Raw genomic sequence first — 18576 nt, 5'->3', positions numbered from 1 at the left:
GGCTACCTTAATTAATATGACATGGCATGAAAGTAGCATTCAGCTCATCCAACCCCAATCAAACACACCTGAACAAGCTAATCAAGGCCTTCCAGTCAGATTACTAGAAAGATACAGGCAGGTGAGTTTGATCAGGGTTGGAGTTGACCTGATCTCCTTGGATCTTTAAAACCTCGTTTTACAGAGGTTGATGTTATAGGAACACATTATTCGTTTTATTTTTATGTGCTATGCTGTCTGCTCCTTCTGACGCACCAGTTCAGTGTATTTTCCAGAAGAGATCGTTGTGAGGTCGCAGGTTGGGAGGATGACAGCTCAAGTGTATTTCTCGTTGATTGCTGTTTTATTATGTGTGTTCGGGTACTTGAGCATAACAGATGCTACTCGACGCACAGGTGAGAAGATCTGTTGACTTCATTATACCACATGAAAAAAAATGCAGAAATAAGTGACTTAATTTTTTTTTAAAGTAACCGTTCAGGAATTAGTAGGTTTTAAAACCATTTTGATTTGAAATGGTTGAATATGTAAAACATTAATTAAGATTGGAGATGCATTGCAAAACCCCTGAATTACAAATGCTGAAACGGTACCCCCTGGCTTCCCCAATAATCCTCTTGAATCCTCTGGTGCAGTGCTTCTCAAACTGGTCCTGGAGTACCCCCTGCACATTTTGTATGTCTCCATCTATCACCCCTCATTCAGCTCCTTAGTGGAGCCTGCAAGACCTGAAGTGGGTGTGTCTGATAAAGGGAGACGCAAGTTTGCAGTGCTGGGGGTACTTCATGGAGAAGTTTGAGAACCCCTGCTCTAGTGGATGGTTCCTGTCCTGCGACGCTGACTGTTGTGCAGTCCTGTTGAGGATGTTCTTCTGATAGACCACTCTAGAAGACACCAATGCTGTTAATTTGACTAAGGGCTTGTTTGCATGTTGCCCATTTCTAGTGAGTTTCAGTTAATCAATGCTAGGAGTCTTTCCGAAAAATAACTTGTTGCATTCAATGCAAGTTAAGCAGAAAAATGTTACTTAAAACAAAGTGAATGGAAATGTTCAGTGTTTTTTCATGTGTATAGCAGCAAAGCCTGGACGGTGTCCACCCAAATCATCTGCAAGAAAATGGTGTACCAGTTCCTGTAAGAGTGACTCTAACTGTCCCAACAACGAGAAGTGCTGCAGCAGTGGATGTGGAAGATACTGTACGGCTCCATATACAGGTATGTGTTAAATTTGGTTTGGTCCATTGTAATTGTGTGAAATTTGGTCCATTGTGTGAATTCTTCCTTAACCTGTTAATCTGACACCCCCCCCCCCCCCCCCCATTATGAGACTCACAGCTCAAAGTGCCCTATTTAATTTAAAATTGTAACAGTTCAGTGTTACACATAATTTTGGTGTCTTTGGAAAGAAGACCCTTTGGACTTCACTTTATCAACCAGATTTGATAATGCTCAAATATTAAGTTATAGTCCCTGAATTAGGGTTTTTTTTTTTTCAATTATAAAACACTAGACAGAAACTTGGACACAAGTGATTTATGAGCCCTAGAAAAATAAAATTACAATGAGTAAGAAATAAAAGATTAAGTTTGTATGCCAATTACAGAACATCCTGAGATTGCTAGAAATGCAGCATTTACAATGAAAATGTGTGCTGATGGCCAGTTATAGAGGTGATGATACAAATGCGCCACAAAGTCAAACCACTCCCTATTCAAAAAGGACGATTGCTAAGTCCCGCCTCCATCAGCTGACAGGTGCATCAGAGCACGTGTCACGAGAGGGCGCCAGAATTCAAATAAACTCTTTTCAATCTTCACTCACTACTTTAAGCTTTCCATTGGAAAACCCCGATCTGTTGTCGACGCTTGGCTTAAATCTTTGAGATGTATATTCAGATGTTCCAGATCGATTCGATTTCTCTATTCTCGATTCAACTGAATATAGATTTAATAAAAATACTATATTTATTAAAAAAAAAAGAACAGTGAACATGCGTTTTTAAATGGGTCATTAATAAAAGGAAATTAAGGGCAACCTGTATATTAAACTTTTATTTAAGGTACACTTGGGTATATTAAAACCGAACCCATCTTTAACTTTCAAATGCATACAATTGTTAAATACAATAAAATTGATGCAAGATGGAAAATGCTTGTCCACAACACCATCGTCGTCTTGCTTACGAAATCTAAAATGCTTCCATACTAGTGTTGGCCGTTAATGGTCATTTTTCATATCGTCAGCCCGTGAGATTGACGATACACAATATTATCGTGCATGGGTGGAGTAAGAGAGGGAGAGTCTTTGTTCTTGTCATAGCATAACTATTTAGTGTTAAACCACGCAGGTGCACGAGAGAGCCTATGGAATCACCAATCGAAAAATACTTCACAACAAACTGATAAACTAACGTTAAATAAAAATATTTATATTGTATTTAAAACCACTATGTCTGACACAACTGTCAGATCATGTGTCCTGTGACAACTTCCGTGCGCAGATGCGGCAAATTTATCAGTCTAAATGTTCTGCAAAATCAGACAACGGTGAAAATCAATAGTAGATTTGATTTTAAAGTCCAACACTAATATTGGGCATAAACTAACACGTTAAATATGAAGTATTGAAAACCGCTGAATTCATATTATGAGAAGTTGGCTTGAACTGCTGCATCAGTCATACAGCGTTCCGGACCGCGCGCCTCATGACGAGACTGCACCACCACAGAAACAAGAATGAGATTCATTCTGACACAACTGTGGCATTAAACTCAGTCAGTGAGGGCTCGTTTAAAATGGTGCACGCATATAGGCCATTCAGTTTACTTATTAAAGTGCAATGAAATGCCTTCTATCTGCAGACGATGTACGTCTGTTTGTGGATGGTGACTTTGTAATGGCCAAAACTATGTATTTTGCATGCATCACACTATAGTGTGGAGTGCATGAAAATAAGGCAGCAGAGCGAACTTCTCCTCCATGGTTCTCACGAAGTCCTTCTACGTCATCACCACATAGTGTGCGTTATAAGTTAAGTGATCAGAGAAGGACTACATGAGAACCACTATGGATGATAAATTCGCTCTGCCGCCTTTTTATTATGCTCTTTATTTGTAACGCCAAGAAAGAGTTAATCTCTCATATGAGAAGAGCGTGTTGTCGTATAGCAGCCATTAAATGTGTGGGACACCAACTCCTTGTGTATCACTTTCATTTCATGGATTTAACGAGTTATCAGTCCAAGCATGAAATAGTTGGGCAGTTGTATAGCTGAATTATAATAGGCTGACTAATAAAAAGTGTTAATCTAATACGTGAGAATGAGCCTAATATCGTCTTGACTATCGACAGAAATCGAAACAGAAAGTTGAGGGCAGGCTAACTGGGATGGTTTTAGACCCAATTACTTAACAAAATGGAGGGGAACCTGCTTGGAATGTAGTTCTCTCTGTAGGTAAAACTTGGTATTTATGCTTTGAGTGTTTTGCGCTGTATATTGAAGTGGGGTTCTGTCTAGAAGCACAAACTAATGCTGACTATCTGTGTCCATGCAGTGAAGCCAGGTCAATGTCCCATACCAGAGATGATTCCACCATTTGCTGGAAGCTGTTTCCATGATGGCCAGTGTACTGCCACACAGAAATGTTGCCCAACCACCAGTGGCCATGCATGCAGTGAACCAAGTGGTCAAGGAATTGGCCAGGAGACTGGTTTTGGCCATGGAATTGGTTTTGGTCAGGGAAGTGGTCAAGGGGCTGGTCAGGGGATTGGTTTTGGCCAGGGGAGTGGCTTCGGCCAGGGGAGTGGTCAAGGGAGGGCCAGGGAATTGGCTTTGGCCAGGGGAGTGGCTTTGGCCAGGGGAGTGGTCAAGGGAGTGGCCAGGGAATTGGCTTTGGCCAGGGAAGTGGTCAAGGGAGCGGCCAGGGAATTGGCTTTGGCCTAGGGAGCAGCTTTGGACAGGGGAGTGGTCAAGGGAGTGGCCAGGGAATTGGCTTTTGGCCAGGGGAGCGGCTTTGGCCAGGGGAGCGGTCAAGGGAGCGGCCAGGGAATTGGCTTTGGCCAGGGGAGCGGCTTTGGCCAGGGGAGTGGTCTAGGGAGCGGCCAGGGAATTGGCTTTGGCCAGGGGAGTGGTCTTGGCCAGGGTATTGGCTTTGGCCAGGGGAGTGGTCAGGGTAGTGGTCTTGGTCAAGGGAGTGGCCAGGGAATTGGCTTTGGCCAGGGGACTGGCCAGGGAATTGGTCTTGGTCAAGGGACTGGCCAGGGAATTGGAACTGGTCAAGGGAGCGGCCAGGGAATTGGTTTTGGCCAGGGGAGCGGTCTAGGGAGCGGCCAGGGGAGTGGTCTTGGCCAGGGTATTGGCTTTGGCCAGGGGAGTGGTCAGGGTGGTGGTCTTGGTCAGGGGACTGGCCAGGGGAGCGGCCTTGGTCAGGGTAGTGGTCTTGGTCAAGGGAGTGGCCAGGGAATTGGCTTTGGCCAGGGGACTGGCCAGGGAATTGGGACTGGTCAAGGGAGCGGCCAGGGAATTGGTTTTGGCCAGGGGAGTGGTAAAGGGACTGGCCAGGGAAGTGGTTTTGGTCAGGGTAGTGGTCTTGGTCAAGGGACTGGCCAGGGAATTGGCTCTGGCCATGGGAGTGGTCAAGGGACTGGTCAAGGTAGTGGTCTTGGTCAAGGGAGTGGCAAGGGAATTGGCTTTGGCCAGGGGAGTGGTCAGGGTCTTGGTCAAGGGACTGGCCAGGGAATTTGCTTCGGCCAGGGGAGTGGTCAGGGTATTGGTCTTGGTCAAGGGACTGGCCAGGGAATTGGCTCTGGCCAGGGGAGTGGTCAAGGGACTGGTCAGGGTAGTGGTCTTGGTCAAGGGAGTGGCCAGGGAATTGGCTTTGGCCAGGGGAGCGGGACTGGCCAGGGGAGTGGTCAAGGGACTGGTCTTGGTCAGGGAAGCGGTCTTGGTCAAGGGACTGGCCAGGGGAGCGGGCAAGGTAGTGGTCAAGGGACTGGCCAGGGAAGTGGGACTGGCCAGGGGAGTGGTCAAGGGACTGGTCTTGGTCAGGGAAGCGGTCTTGGTCAAGGGACTGGCCAGGGGAGCGGGCAAGGTAGTGGTCAAGGGACTGGCCAGGGAAGTGGGACTGGCCAGGGGAGCGGTCAAGGGACTGGTCTTGGTCAGGGGAGTGGTAAAGGGACTGGCCAGGGAATTGGGACTGGTCATGGGAGCGGCAAGGGAATTGGTTTTGGCAAGGGGAGCGGTCAGGGTAGTGGTCTTGGTCAAGGGAACGGCCAGGGAATTGGCTTTGGCCAGGGGAGCGGGACTGGCCAGGGGAGTGGTCAAGGGACTGGTCTTGGTCAGGGGAGTGGTAAAGGGACTGACCAGGGAACTGGTTTTGGCCAGGGACTTGGTCAGGGTAGTGGTCGCGGTACCGGCCAGGGTAGTGGCCAGGGAATTGGCTCTGGCCAGGGGAGTGGTCAGGGAATTGGCTTTGGCCAGGGGAGTGGTCAGGGTATTGGTCTTGGGAATTGGGACTGGTCAGGGGAGTGGTCAGGGGAGCGGCAAGGGAATTGGTTTTGGCCAGGGGAGCGGTCAGGGTAGTGGTCTTGGTCAAGGGAACGGCCAGGGAAATGGCTTTGGCCAGGGGAACGGGACTGGCCAGGGAAGTGGTCAAGGGACTGGTCTTGGTCAGGGAAGCGGTCTTGGTCAAGGGACTGGCCAGGGGAGCGGGCAAGGTAGTGGTCAAGGCACTGGCCAGGGAATTGGCTTTGGCCAGGGGAGTGGTCAGGGTATTGGTCAAGGGACTGGCCAGGGAATTGGCTTTGGCCAGGGGAGTGGTCAAGGGACTGGTCTTGGTCAGGGAAGCGGTCTTGGTCAAGGGACTGGCCAGGGGAGCGGGCAAGGTAGTGGTCAAGGGACTGGCCAGGGAAGTGGGACTCGCCAGGGGAGTTGTCAAGGGACTGGTCTTGGTCAGGAAAGCGGTCTTGGTCAAGGGACTGGCCAGGGGAGCGGGCAAGGTAGTGGTCAAGGGACTGGCCAGGGAAGTGGGACTGGCCAGGGGAGCGGTCAAGGGACTGGTCTTGGTCAGGGGAGTGGTAAAGGGACTGGCCAGGGAATTGGGACTGGTCATGGGAGCGGCAAGGGAATTGGTTTTGGCAAGGGGAGCGGTCAGGGTAGTGGTCTTGGTCAAGGGAACGGCCAGGGAACTGGCTTTGGCCAGGGGAGCGGGACTGGCCAGGGGAGTGGGACTGGCCAGGGGAGCGGTCAAGGGACTGGTCTTGGTCAGGGGAGTGGTAAAGGGACTGACCAGGGAACTGGTTTTGGCCAGGGACTTGGTCAGGGGAGTGGTCGCGGTACCGGCCAGGGTAGTGGCCAGGGAATTGGCTCTGGCCAGGTGAGTGGTCAAGGGACTGGTCAGGGTAGTGGTCTTGGTCAAGGGAGTGGCCAGGGAATTGGCTTTGGCCAGGGGAGTGGTCAGGGAATTGGCTTTGGCCAGGGGAGTGGTCGGGGTATTGGTCTTGGTCAAGGGACTGGCCAGGGAATTGGGACTGGTCAGGGGAGTGGTCAGGGGAGCGGCAAGGGAATTGGTTTTGGCCAGGGTAGCGGTCAGCGTGGTGGTCTTGGTCAAGGGAACGGCCAGGGAATTGGCTTTGGCCAGGGGAGCGGGACTGGCCAGGGGAGTGGTCAAGGGACTGGTCTTGGTCAGGGAAGCGGTCTTGGTCAAGGGACTGGCCAGGGGAGCGGGCAAGGTAGTGGTAAAGGGACTGGCCAGGGATTTGGTCAGGGTAGTGGTCGCGGTACCGGCCAGGGAATTGGTCTTGGTCAGGGTAGTGGTCTTGGTCAAGGGACTGGCCAGGGAATTGGCTCTGGCCAGGCGAGTGGTCAAGGGACTGGTCAGGGTAGTGGTCTTGGTCAGGGGAGTGGTCAAGGGACTGGTCAAGTTTGTGGTCATTGAATCAGTCATGGGGGTTTTTTATAATACCCGCTGGAGAGCTTTTTCAACTAAATGCTTTTCACATGTCTGTCCTGTTTACTCGACCAGTTTAGAGGGTTTTTTTTTTTATTTACGCTCTCAAATAAAAAAAAAATGCTTGAATTGGTGTGTTTTGATTATTTGCCTGTTTTCTTGTATAACTGCTTTCGGGCATCAGTGCTTTTGTGAAAGTTCTTTTCACTGAGATCTGGACATTTAGGACAAGTAGTTTCTTTGTTTTTGTTTTTTTTTTGTTTATATATATATATATATATATATATATAATCCTATAAATGCAGCGATCCTGATTTCATGCTGGAGTGCAATGTTAATTTCATCAATGAAGAAAAGGACAAAAAATATTCATAATATATTAAACTAATATATGATAAAACTGAGGAAATATGTGGTGTCTTAAATACCTTTAGGTTTCAGTCTGGTCCTTCAAAATGTGCGTCCCTGTCATTTCATTGCAATGGGGCGTTCGCATATCTAGTCTCAGTATGGCAGCTGCAGTGGATGGATAGACTACCAAAACATAAACTAGCCATCTGAAACCGTGGCCTCAGCACCTGATGTGGTAAAGTGACCAGACATCCCGTTTTCCCTGGGATTCACAATTTGTCAACTAACTTTTAAAGGGTCAAATACACACACAACAGTCCAAATTTCTATCATGCAGAGTATCTAATGTAAAAACGGTTGAGTGAAATTGTAACCTTGGTTCCCTGAGAGATGGGAATGAGACATACCACCTTGGGGACTCGCTTTCTAACCTACCTGAAATCTTACTGCACAACACCAGTGAAGTTGCAACTCTCACTGGCCAATGCCAGCCAAGGTGGCGAATGGGGGCGGGGCCTCTCCATTATATAATGCGACATTGGTGGTACAAACTCAGAATCTTCAGACTGAACCGACAGTACAGCAGATCTGAGCTGTGAACATGGCAGCCTACGCCATGTCTCTCAGGGAACCGAGGTTATGACCGTAACTGGAGATGTTCCCTCTAGGGAACACCTTGGGGACTGTATAGAACAACGCCATGGAAACAGAAGTAAAAAGGCTCAGCCTCAGCAGAGTTACCATGAATAATTATTGTAAGACACTAAAAATGAATCCCCAACCAATCAGATACGATCCTGCGCAATCCTTTGAGGGGATTGGATGTAGATTCCTGTAAGAAACTCCCTTAGTCCACGCCCTCAAGGAGGCGACAGCCCTCGTCGAATGGGCTCTGACATCAATAGAACATTCCATACCACGGTTAGAATAGGCCAGGACAATAGCCTCGACCACCCAATGTGACAGCCATTGTTTAGAGACAGGCTGCCCTTTGGAGCTGCATCCGAAGCATACAAACAGCTGCTCAAAATGCCGAAACTGAGCTGTGCGGTTGATATAGAGTCATAAAGCCCTCACCTCACCTACCCGCTGAATTCACTGGCTCCTGGTCATCTATAAGTCTTTATTAGGCTTATCCCCTCCATATCTCAACTCACTGGTCACGGTAGCAACTTCAATTCGTAGTACGCGTGCTAGTAGGTATATTTCTTTGGCCATCCCCAAAGTCAAGTCCTCTTTTGGCCGCCTTTGCAGTTCTCTGCTGCCAACGACTGGAATGAATTGCAAAAATCTTTAAAAATAGAAGTACCGATCTCCCTTGGTAACTTTAAGCATCAGATTTCAAAATTATTTACTGATCCCTGCTCTTGTTAGCAGCCCTGCTATGGTGCATTATAGAATTTTTATATTTTATTTTCCGTTTTAAGCTCTTAAGGTCTATTTGGTGTATATGTGTAGGCTACATCATTATATTGTTCTTTGCATTACGTTTGTATGTTGTATAGTGATCGGTTTGTTGATTGGATATTTATTTATTTCTATGTGTAACTCTGTGTTGTCACACTGTTTCTGCCTTGTCTTGGCCAGGTCGCAGTTGTAAATGAGAACTTGTTCTCAACTGATTTTACCTGGTTAAATAAAAAATAAATAAAATAAAATAAATATGTGTGTTCTCCTCAGACAGGTCTACCTCCGCTTTCCTGAACCATTCCCAGATTAGCCTCACTGTCCCAGGGTTCAGTCTCCATTCTTCGTGAGGAATTAATTTCCTCGAAAGTATATCCATGCCAATGTTCAAGCATCCCGGAACATGCACTTCTTGAATGGAGAGCAGATGGTGATCAGCCCATAGCAAAAGGTGTGCTGCCTGTCTGTAAAGGGCTTTCAAGTGTACTCCGCCCTGGCGGGTTATGTACAATACAACCGACATGTTGTCCATGCGAATCAAAATGTGAAGCCCCTGGACTTGCATGAGAAATCTCAGAAGAGCAAAAAAACGCTCTCAGCTGGAGGCGATTTATGTGCCACATTTTCTCAGACTCTGTCCGAGGCCGGTAAGACATTGCAGTGAGCTCCCCAGCCCATTGTCAACGCGTCCGTCGTGACCACTTTCCGCCACATGACCAGAGCCATATGGGCACCGCATTGGTACAAGTCGTGGTTCTGCCATGGTTTCACATGCTTAAGCACCTGCGAGTGACCACAACGCAGGCATGGCCCATTTCCTTCTCGGTACTTGTGTTTTCAGCCTTAACTGGAGGTCGCGCATATAGAGTAGACTGAGGTGACAGAACGTCGCGGCCGCCGCCATCCGTCCCAAGAGCCTCTGATATTCCTTCAGTGCTACAGGACGGCCCAGCCTGAATGCGTTCAGACAGTCATTAAATCTTGTATATGCTCCTGGTTCAGATGTGCTCTCATTGAGATCGAGACCAACTGCACTCCTAGCTGCATGATTGTCTAGCTGGGAGGGGGAGGAGGGAGCAGAGGAGGGGCAGAGGTACGTGGCGACGGATTCCTCTATGGGCGGAATGCATGTGTATCCACGGGCTTCCGCACCGTCGACTTTAGGGAAGATCTCCGACCCACTAGCGTGAGCATAAGCTAATTGGGGCACAGCCCACGCCTTAGTGACCTTGTCGTGCAGGTCTGGGAAGAATGGGGCATGCTTCCTTGGAGCAGCAGCTTGGCGGACCGAGTAAAGGAATCAAGAATCCAGCTTGCTCTTAGCATTTGCAACAGAGGTGAGGCAAACTGAAGGAGCGAGGTGAGCTGCTTGGCCGGGTGGTGAAGTGACAACAATATCTCTCTGAATGTGGAGAAGATGAAGGAGAATGTTGTTGACTTCAGGAGAGTGCACACTCAACATGTTCCTCTTACCATCAATGGTGGGACTGTGAAGAGAGTGAGCAGCACCAAGTTCCTGGGTGTGCACATCACAGAGAGGACCTCTCCTGGACTGACAACACTGCAGCACTGGCCAAGAAAAGCATTGCAGTGTCTCTACTTCCTCCACAAACTGAGAAGAGCTAGAGCCTCGGCCCCCATCATGTGCACATTCTATAGAGGCACCTTTGAGAGCATCCTTACAAGCTGCATCACTGCGTGGTATGTTACACGTTGTAAGGGAAACAGGTCAATTTAGCTCAAAGGGAATCATTTAAGATTTTAAAGGGAAATTGGACAAAATCACAGTTTTAGGTTTGATCACTGCTAGCGATTCATTGAACGAGCCGCATAAAATCATTCTGCAATTAATTTTTATAACGAAAGTATAGTGAAAACACTGTTAATTAGTACAGTAATAAGATCGGCAGTTTAAGACATTAACTTGTAAGCACAAAACACAAGATACTTCACTTTTCAATATGAATAAGGCTTTATTAAATAAATCTAAGACATATAAGCTAATCTAACACATAAGCACACGCATTAAGTATATTCACACAAGTTGCAAGAAGATAGAAAGTTAGGAAAGAATGCGTTTAAGAGAATGAAAATGTGAAATCCCAAGTTTACAGCAATACTTGAAATTGCATTGACATGAACAACCATCAATCACTTAATTAACCCTCGCATTGAGTTCCTCAATGAGGTTAAAATTATATAAGATACACCAGTATAGATCAGAGTCTGGAGGGAAGCTACTTGAATTGCCTGTGTAAAGGGGGTTTCCTTTGTTGTCATAGAAAAGGGGGTTTTCAGAGTTTGCTGATTGTCTGGAAGTTCAGTAGTCATTGAAGTGACATCTTGGGAAGCCTGTGGTCGGGCGTTGGCTGACGATGTGGAGTTGTGGGCTGGTTGTAATTTTACTTGTGCACTCGAGATCGGACTCATGACTTGTTCCATGTCTTCTGATGTGGTGCAGAGGTGGGTTTTGTTGTTGCTTAACCACACGAGTTGCTCTTGGATGAGTCAGGTGATTACCTTTGGATGTCTGGTTAGGTTTCCAGTTGTTTTTATCTTTTTGGTTTCTTGAGAAGCGTGGCTGGTCCCATGGTCCCATGAATCCCAGGGGAGGGGATTAGGGGGGTCAAGGTAATTCAGGGCTGGCGAGCAGCCATCCGGTCTATCAGCCCTACGGCGCTCGTCACAGACCAGCTTGTCAGACTGGCAGTATAAAGCAGTGAAGGAGATGGATAGGGGTGGGGGGGGGTGGATGCATATCTGTATATATGTGCGTGTGTGGGTGTGTGTGTGTGTGTATGTATGTAAGAGTTCATATATTTGTAGGCCTGGAGAGCTGGCATTCAAATCTAGGTGCCTCAGTCTGCAGATTGTGATAGCGACACAGCAAGTTGCCATGGAGACAGCCTTGATCAGGTCCCAGACAGAGTCAACTATCAGCAGGTGTCTGTGGAAGAGGGGGGAGGAACGCAAGAGCATCTCGCTGCAGTGCTCTTCCTGGGTAGTTGTTGTTCCCAACATTGGCCTTGGTCCAAGGCCAGTGCTGGTCGAGGGGAGCCGAAAGAAGTTAAGATTGTTTGGTCTTGGGGCGAGTAGCCGCATTCCAATTTACACAGTTACTCTCTTTGTCCATTCTGGTCTCCAAGTATAGTGGTATCCATATTGTGGTTAATAGTCTCAGTCTCAGTGCTGACCGCTCTGCCCACTGCTTCAATCTTGACGGGCAGCCTTATGAGAATTTGGACAACCGTTCCCATTTTCTGAATTCTTCGATAACCCAGGGCAAAGCCTAATCCAATCAGCAGAAGACCTGTTATCATGGTTCCGAATAGGTAGATATCTTCAATGTCCTCCACGGAAAGAGCCGACAGACACACGACCTGCCACCTCTCCCATGCGTCCATTGTGTAGCCTGCGAACGTTCTTGCAGGGCAGTCAGGTTCCCCTGAACCCAAGCTTCTCGTCAAGAAGATGGTGTCAATTGCATTGAGAGACCAGTTGATCAAATCTATGATTTTTCAGTTTGGAGAGCAGTGCAGAGAGAGTCTCTCAAGTATTAGACAATAGATGAGACGAGAGAGCAAGCAGGGAAGGTAAGGGGGAGGAGAGGGAGAGAAAATGCGTCCACCTTCACTGAGAGCCAAACGAGAGAAAAAAGAACCTGTATAACCTGTCTCTGTCAGTCGCATGAGGTCTCATTTTCAGATACCTGATACCAAATTCGATATCTTGCAGGTAAGCCAGGATGTCGTGGCCATCTTTGGAGTTCGGGTTGAACCAGCTGATATTTTTAGACCGCTTGTTGAGGTTTTGATGGTCATCCCATGTGCAGCTCCAAGGTCTGCTTGGACAGGAGGTTTTCTTTCATAGACATGAAAGGGTTGTGTGGTGAAGGCAGGTGAGGTTTTGGGTTGTGGCCCTTCGCTCTTTTCATCATATGCCCGTTCTTAGACGTGGGACTCTGCTCTGCTCAGCAGTTATGAGGCTAAAAGATGTTTCTCTTTTCTTGGCTCTTGTTTCTGCTCGTAAGAGTGGTGATGACTGTATTGTTCTCAGGGTGTCTAAGTAGACTAGAGATGTGAAGGCTGTCACTCTAATGAGGAAGAGGAAAAGAGGTGAAAAACAAATTCAATGACAAGCAACAATTTCTGTTTTTCAAATGAGGAAAATATTTTTTTCCAATTGAATGTTATAAAGAAGGTAAACAATATTATTAGATTTCTTGTTTTGGACAAAATAATACAATAATAATGCTGAAATCTCTTTCCTTATTCTGACAGGATTGACACCGTACACCTCTCACCAGGGAGACTGCGAAGGCGACAGTTGTTCAACACATATCTCTATTAAATTGATCTCAGTGTTGCGAAAACTTGGATTGCGTTTCCAAATGTAGGGAGGTTAGGAAGAACAAAGGACTGGTTGATTACAATCAAATTCATAAGGATGATTCGTCGTCTTTGACATGATTGTGTATCTCATTCACTTAGAATTGATTGATGGTTCTTACAGGTCCCTACAAATATGAAAAGTGCAGAGGAAAGAAAGGAGGAAAGAACAGGAGAGAGGGGACAGAGACAATAAGTCTCAGTTGCTTTTATGCCTAACTACGAGGACGGAGAGCGTTGTTTTAGTTGCTGCACAACTAATCAATCAAAATAAAATTTTAGTGAAAGAAAGTTGTCTTTCTAATTTATTTGGACTCGTAGTGAGGGATAACAATGTTTCCTATCAGGGCTCAGATGTGTCGTTCCCAAGCTAGGATACACATAGGAAAGAAATGGTAAAAAAAAAAGCAAAATCAAAAAGTAATAAATGGGCAAAATAAGCAAAAATTAAATAAAGGAGCAAATCAATAAATAAAACAATAGTGGCTAGTTGTATACCCAAAAAAGGAAGAAAGAGTAGTAAAACGCAATAAAATGAGTAAGTACAAATCTGAATATAATATATTAAGATAGGTAATAAATTAGGTAGAATAAGTTTGCAAAAACTTTCAAAATTCAAGGCCTATTCATACCTAAAATAATTAGGCAAAAAAGAGAATACTAGAAGTAATGATCATATGAAATGATCTGAAATGGAAATTTTAATGATTCTAAATAAATTTAATGTTTAAATTAAATTTGAATTTGAAACAATTAATAATTGTGAGTCAGTATTTCCCTTTCTAGTAAAATGCAGTGGCACATTTCAACATTGTACAAATAACAACACCGCTTTTAGGTGGTTTTGCGATGTGGCACTTAAACTCTCAGTTCGTATAGAGTTAAATTTAACTTAATTCAAAATAGCAGCTTTGTGCAGCAGTTAAGGGTAAACACTAATAGCGATCTCGGCAGATTTGATTTGGCAGTGAAATAATGAGGCTTTGATAAATAGATTGAGGAACACACTCAAAACTATTCTTTATTCACCAGTTTATTTCCCTTTGAATTACAGCAGTTTAGCTCCATTCAGCTGAGGGTGACTGAGATTCCCTGCTGAGAGTATAGCTTTTCAGAGGCACTGGAACACGCAGTGAAATCAATTTAGCTTTAAACAAGGTATAACAAAAATGAGGAACACATTTTCTACCTTATTGTACGATCTCAGATGTTAACTTTATGTTCACTTACTGCCGTTTATCAGTGGAGAAGCGGATTTGAGCTAAAGCCTCCTCTACTTTCATCCATTCAAGCGGTTGCGCGCTGCTTACGTCACGGATCACACACGTCTTGACTCAGCTTCTCATCTTTCATCCGCAGCAAAATAAAAGATTAAATAACTTGGTTTATGCTCACAATTTAGATTAAACTGCCCCCATTCTCCACCGATAATATGTAAAGGAAACAGGTCAATTTAGCTTAAAGGGAAACATTAAACATTTTAAAGGGATATTGGACAGAATCACTGTTTTACGACTGGCCAGTGATTCATTGATCCAACCGTATAAAATCAACTCTGCAATGGATATTAATATCCAAAGTATAGTGAAAACACTATTAATTAGCACAGTTATAAGATCGGCAGTTTAAGACATTAACTTGTAAGAACAAAACACAAGAAACTTCTCTTTTCAATAAGAATAAGGCTTTATTAGATAAATCTAGGATCTAAACTAATCTAACACATAAGCACACATACTCATACATTCACACAAGTTGCAAGAAGATAGAAAGTTAGGGAAGAATGAGTTTAAGAGAATGAAAATGTGAAATCCCGGGTTTACAGCAATACGTAAAATTGCATAGACATGAACAACCATCAATCACTTAATTAACTCTTGCATTGAGTTCCTTAATGAGGTTAAAATTATATTAGATTCACAGTACAGATCAGAGACTGGAGGTAAGTTACTGAAATTGCCTCTGTAAAGGGAGTTCCTATCGGATTAGAATCCCGCCAAATGTATTGCAGTCACAGATTGAAAAATAATAAGCATTAATAAAATATTTCAAAACATGTGTAAAATAATAATGCACAAAATCAAAAAACAAATGCACATTTTTTTAAATAACAAACAGCGCAGTCATGGATTACACAAAACTGAAACATGAATTCAAAATTTTCCAAATCGCAAACAAAATCAGGTTTCCTGCTCATATGTTATTTTTTTGTGTGCTTGTGGTCTTTTCCCCTTTGCTCTTGTTTCCACGTTCTGCGCTTGCGTTTCTAAAAGTTGCGGTTTGAGTTTCATGTAAATCAGGGTAGGCTTCAGCGTCACCATTGGCCAGCAAGTTCTAGATTGACAGCTGCGCCTCTAGCCAATCATTTTAGTTCAGTTCAATTAATTTATATAGCACATTTAAACACAACTATGGTTGACCAAAGTGCTTAACAATGTCTAGAAAAGAAAAATAGAGAGTCACACACAAATAAGACAAATACAGTAAAAACACCCCAATGTCACAGCTCAGCTTGATATAAAAGCCAAGGAATACAAGTGTGTCTTAAGAAATGACTTAAAAATTCCAACAGTCTGAGCAGTTAATCAGTTCAAGGGGGAGTTGACGTCACTTCAATGCGACTCGTGGCTGCTGTGGCAGGTGTGTGAAGACGGATAACCAGCGTCAGCAGACAAATCCCGGATGATCTCAGGTAATTAGCCATAAATATTTTGTTAGTAGGTGACAGAAACATTCCCTTTGTGTATTATGATATTTTCGGCAAGCACTATGTAGTCTGAGTAGGCCGATATCTAGCCTGTTAGCACGTGTCTTGTTAGTTTGGTTTATTTACCAGTACTTTATATTTTAGGCTTGGGCTGCACGATAAATCACGCGATATTTAATTTATCTTGTCAGTAAAGCCGGTTGTGTAATCAGCGGTAAATCTCCATCACCTGCGCACTTTCACAAGGAGCAGCATTAGCGTTCGGCTTGAAGCAGCTGCACAGAATGATCACTGTAGGACATCAAAGTACCGCGCGAGCAATAAGAGAGCACTCGGATCCAATGCATTTGGATCGCTCGCGCGGTACTTTGATGTCATACAGTGTACAGGGTTGCCAACTCTCACGCATCTGGCGTGAAAGCATCAATCTCACGATGAAGTCCAAGCGTGAGTGTCACGCCAGATGCGTGAGAGTTGGCAACCCTACAGTGATCATTCCGTGCAGCTGCTTCAAGTCGAACGCTAATGCTGCTCCTTGTGAAAGCGCGCAGGTGATGGAGATTTACTGCTGATTACACAACCAGCTTTACTGACAAGATGTGCATTAAATATCACAGAAAGGGAATGTTTCTGTCACCCAAATATAGCCTACCTTTTAAATAAATAAAGTATATACTGTAGGCTTATATTTTAATTTTGAACTCAATTGTACTTGCCCTGTGTCTTTATGCTCTCCTCCTGTTTGCTTTGGTGTGGCTGGTAAAGGACAGATCGGTAACGGCTGGTCTATGTGGTAATACAGTAGCCTACATCGGGCAGTACATCCAAGAGCCCACCTATCATTCATAGACCTCAAATATAGCTTTTCATCGAAAAGATGTATGTGGTAATAACTTTATATGGCCGCTCAATCTAATGTTGACCAACAGAAATGTGCGCTGTTGAAGTGTGTGTGGATACTGAAAAGCAGTACAGATGGAGGCACCAGTGCTCTCACTTGCTCTTAAAATGTGAACTTGAACGAGCCATTTCAAACTCCATGTATGAAAAATAAATCTATAGAGAGTGCCACTCTCAGAGTGCAATTGTCACGCCCGAACTGGAGGTGCGGAGGCACTACCTACCAACCGACACCCAACTACCACACCTTCTTGAGGAGCTACCCCGTACCAGAGAGAAAGACGGACAACAAGAATTCAAAGTTAACAAATTTTTTTTTTTTTTAAATGAAGGTCTCTAAAAATGGAACGAGCTTCCTCTCTCGAGGTAGAGTGACTGTGTGTGGGCTCTAATTCCCCTCCTCCAATACGACCAGCAATAAGGCGAGTACAGCCAAGTGGCCACAGTGCCACACCCAAGCAACTGTGCCAACATGTTTTAAGTCCACATCCATTGTGCCAGTACCGAAACACTCCTCCCCAATGTGCCTGAATGACTATCGCCCCGTAGCACTCACACCCATCATTATGAAGTGCTGCGAGCGACTGGTCCTAGCACACCTCAAAGACTGCCTCTCACCCACACTGGACCCACACCAATTTGCCTATGGTAGGGATAGGAGCACAGAGGATGCAGTATGCACAGTGCTGCACTCTGTACTCACACACCTGGACCATAACAACACGTATGTTAGGATGTTGTTTGTTGACTTCAGTTCAGCATTTAACACCGTCATTCCCTCCAAGCTGACCACAAAACTTGGAGACCTGGACATTAACACCTTCCTCTGCAACTGGATTATGGACTTTCTGACCAACAGGCCTCAACATGTTCGGTCAGGCCACACCCACTCCATCACCATTACACTTAACACTGGCGTACCACAGGGCTGTGTGCTAAGCCCATTCCTTTACTCCCTTTACACCCACGACTGCAAGCCTGTGCATGGAACCAACTCCACCATTAAGTTTGCAGACGACACCACGGTGATTGGCCTCATCACAGACAACGATGAGACTGCCTACAGGGAGGAAATACAGCACCTGGCCACATGGTGCGCTGACAATAACCTGCTCCTTAACACCAATAAGACTAAGGAGCTCATTGTGGACTTAAGGAAGAAGAAAGGAAGCACGCATGACCCCATCCACATTAACGGGATGGTTGTTGAACGTGTCTCCAGCTTCAAGTTCCTGGGAACCACCATCTCGGAGGAACTGTCCTGAGCCACAAACACCTCCAGTCTAGGCAAGAAGGCTCACCAGCTTCCTGCTCTTGAGGACATCCAGAAGAAAATGATGCATACGACGAGCTCGCAGCATTCTCAAGGACTCCTCTCACCCTGAACATGGACTGTTTAACCTCCTGCCCTCCGGGAGGCGCTTCAGGAGCCTCCGGACAAGGACCACAAGACTCAGGAACAGCTTTTTCCCTAAAGCTGTCTCTTTGCTGAACTCTGCCCTCTGACACCCCTCAACACCCCCACACTACACACACAGACTCCTCCCCCTCTTCAACACTACATCTGACTGATTTATTTATTTATTTACAACAAGCAAAAAACCAGTAACTTATTACTTGCACTACTGTCTGTTCATCCAGGAACACTGAATAATCCATTTGCACACTGAAATATTTTCTATGCACTTTACTGTACATTGCAGTAGTGTAATTATGTTCATAGTTCTGCCTATAGTGTACATACACTTTTACACAATCCACCTGTATAGTATGTTCATAGCACACCTACCTGTATATCATGCTAATAGTATTTAAAATCTGTAAATTATGTTCATAATACTTATCTGTATAGTTATTGTACATATTGTAGACCTTGA

The 18576-nt window shown here is 45.3% G+C and overlaps 1 protein-coding gene and 1 long non-coding RNA gene across 2 annotated transcripts in view; both read left to right on the top strand.

Annotated features, from left to right (window-relative positions):
• Positions 1 to 262: 262 nt before the first annotated feature.
• LOC132096870 (WAP four-disulfide core domain protein 5-like) lies at positions 263 to 4022 on the top strand. Its single transcript, XM_059502532.1, has 3 exons — positions 263 to 395; positions 1078 to 1215; positions 3554 to 4022. The coding sequence occupies exons 1-3, from the start codon at positions 308 to 310 to the stop codon at positions 3940 to 3942; spliced, it is 615 nt and encodes a 204-aa protein (XP_059358515.1). The 5' UTR covers positions 263 to 307; the 3' UTR covers positions 3943 to 4022.
• A 418-nt stretch (positions 4023 to 4440) lies between these two features.
• LOC132096871 (uncharacterized) overlaps positions 4441 to 18576 on the top strand; it is a 207753-nt gene continuing 193617 nt past the window's right edge. Inside the window, exon 1 of the long non-coding RNA XR_009422625.1 lies at positions 4441 to 4585. This is a non-coding gene — a long non-coding RNA (uncharacterized LOC132096871). The remainder of the gene's footprint in view (positions 4586 to 18576) is intronic.

This window comes from Carassius carassius, chromosome 20, assembly GCF_963082965.1.
Source record: "Carassius carassius chromosome 20, fCarCar2.1, whole genome shotgun sequence".
NCBI lineage: Eukaryota > Metazoa > Chordata > Actinopteri > Cypriniformes > Cyprinidae > Carassius > Carassius carassius.
The sequence above is the reverse complement of the archived record's forward strand: the minus strand, read 5'-3'. Positions and strand labels throughout refer to the sequence as shown.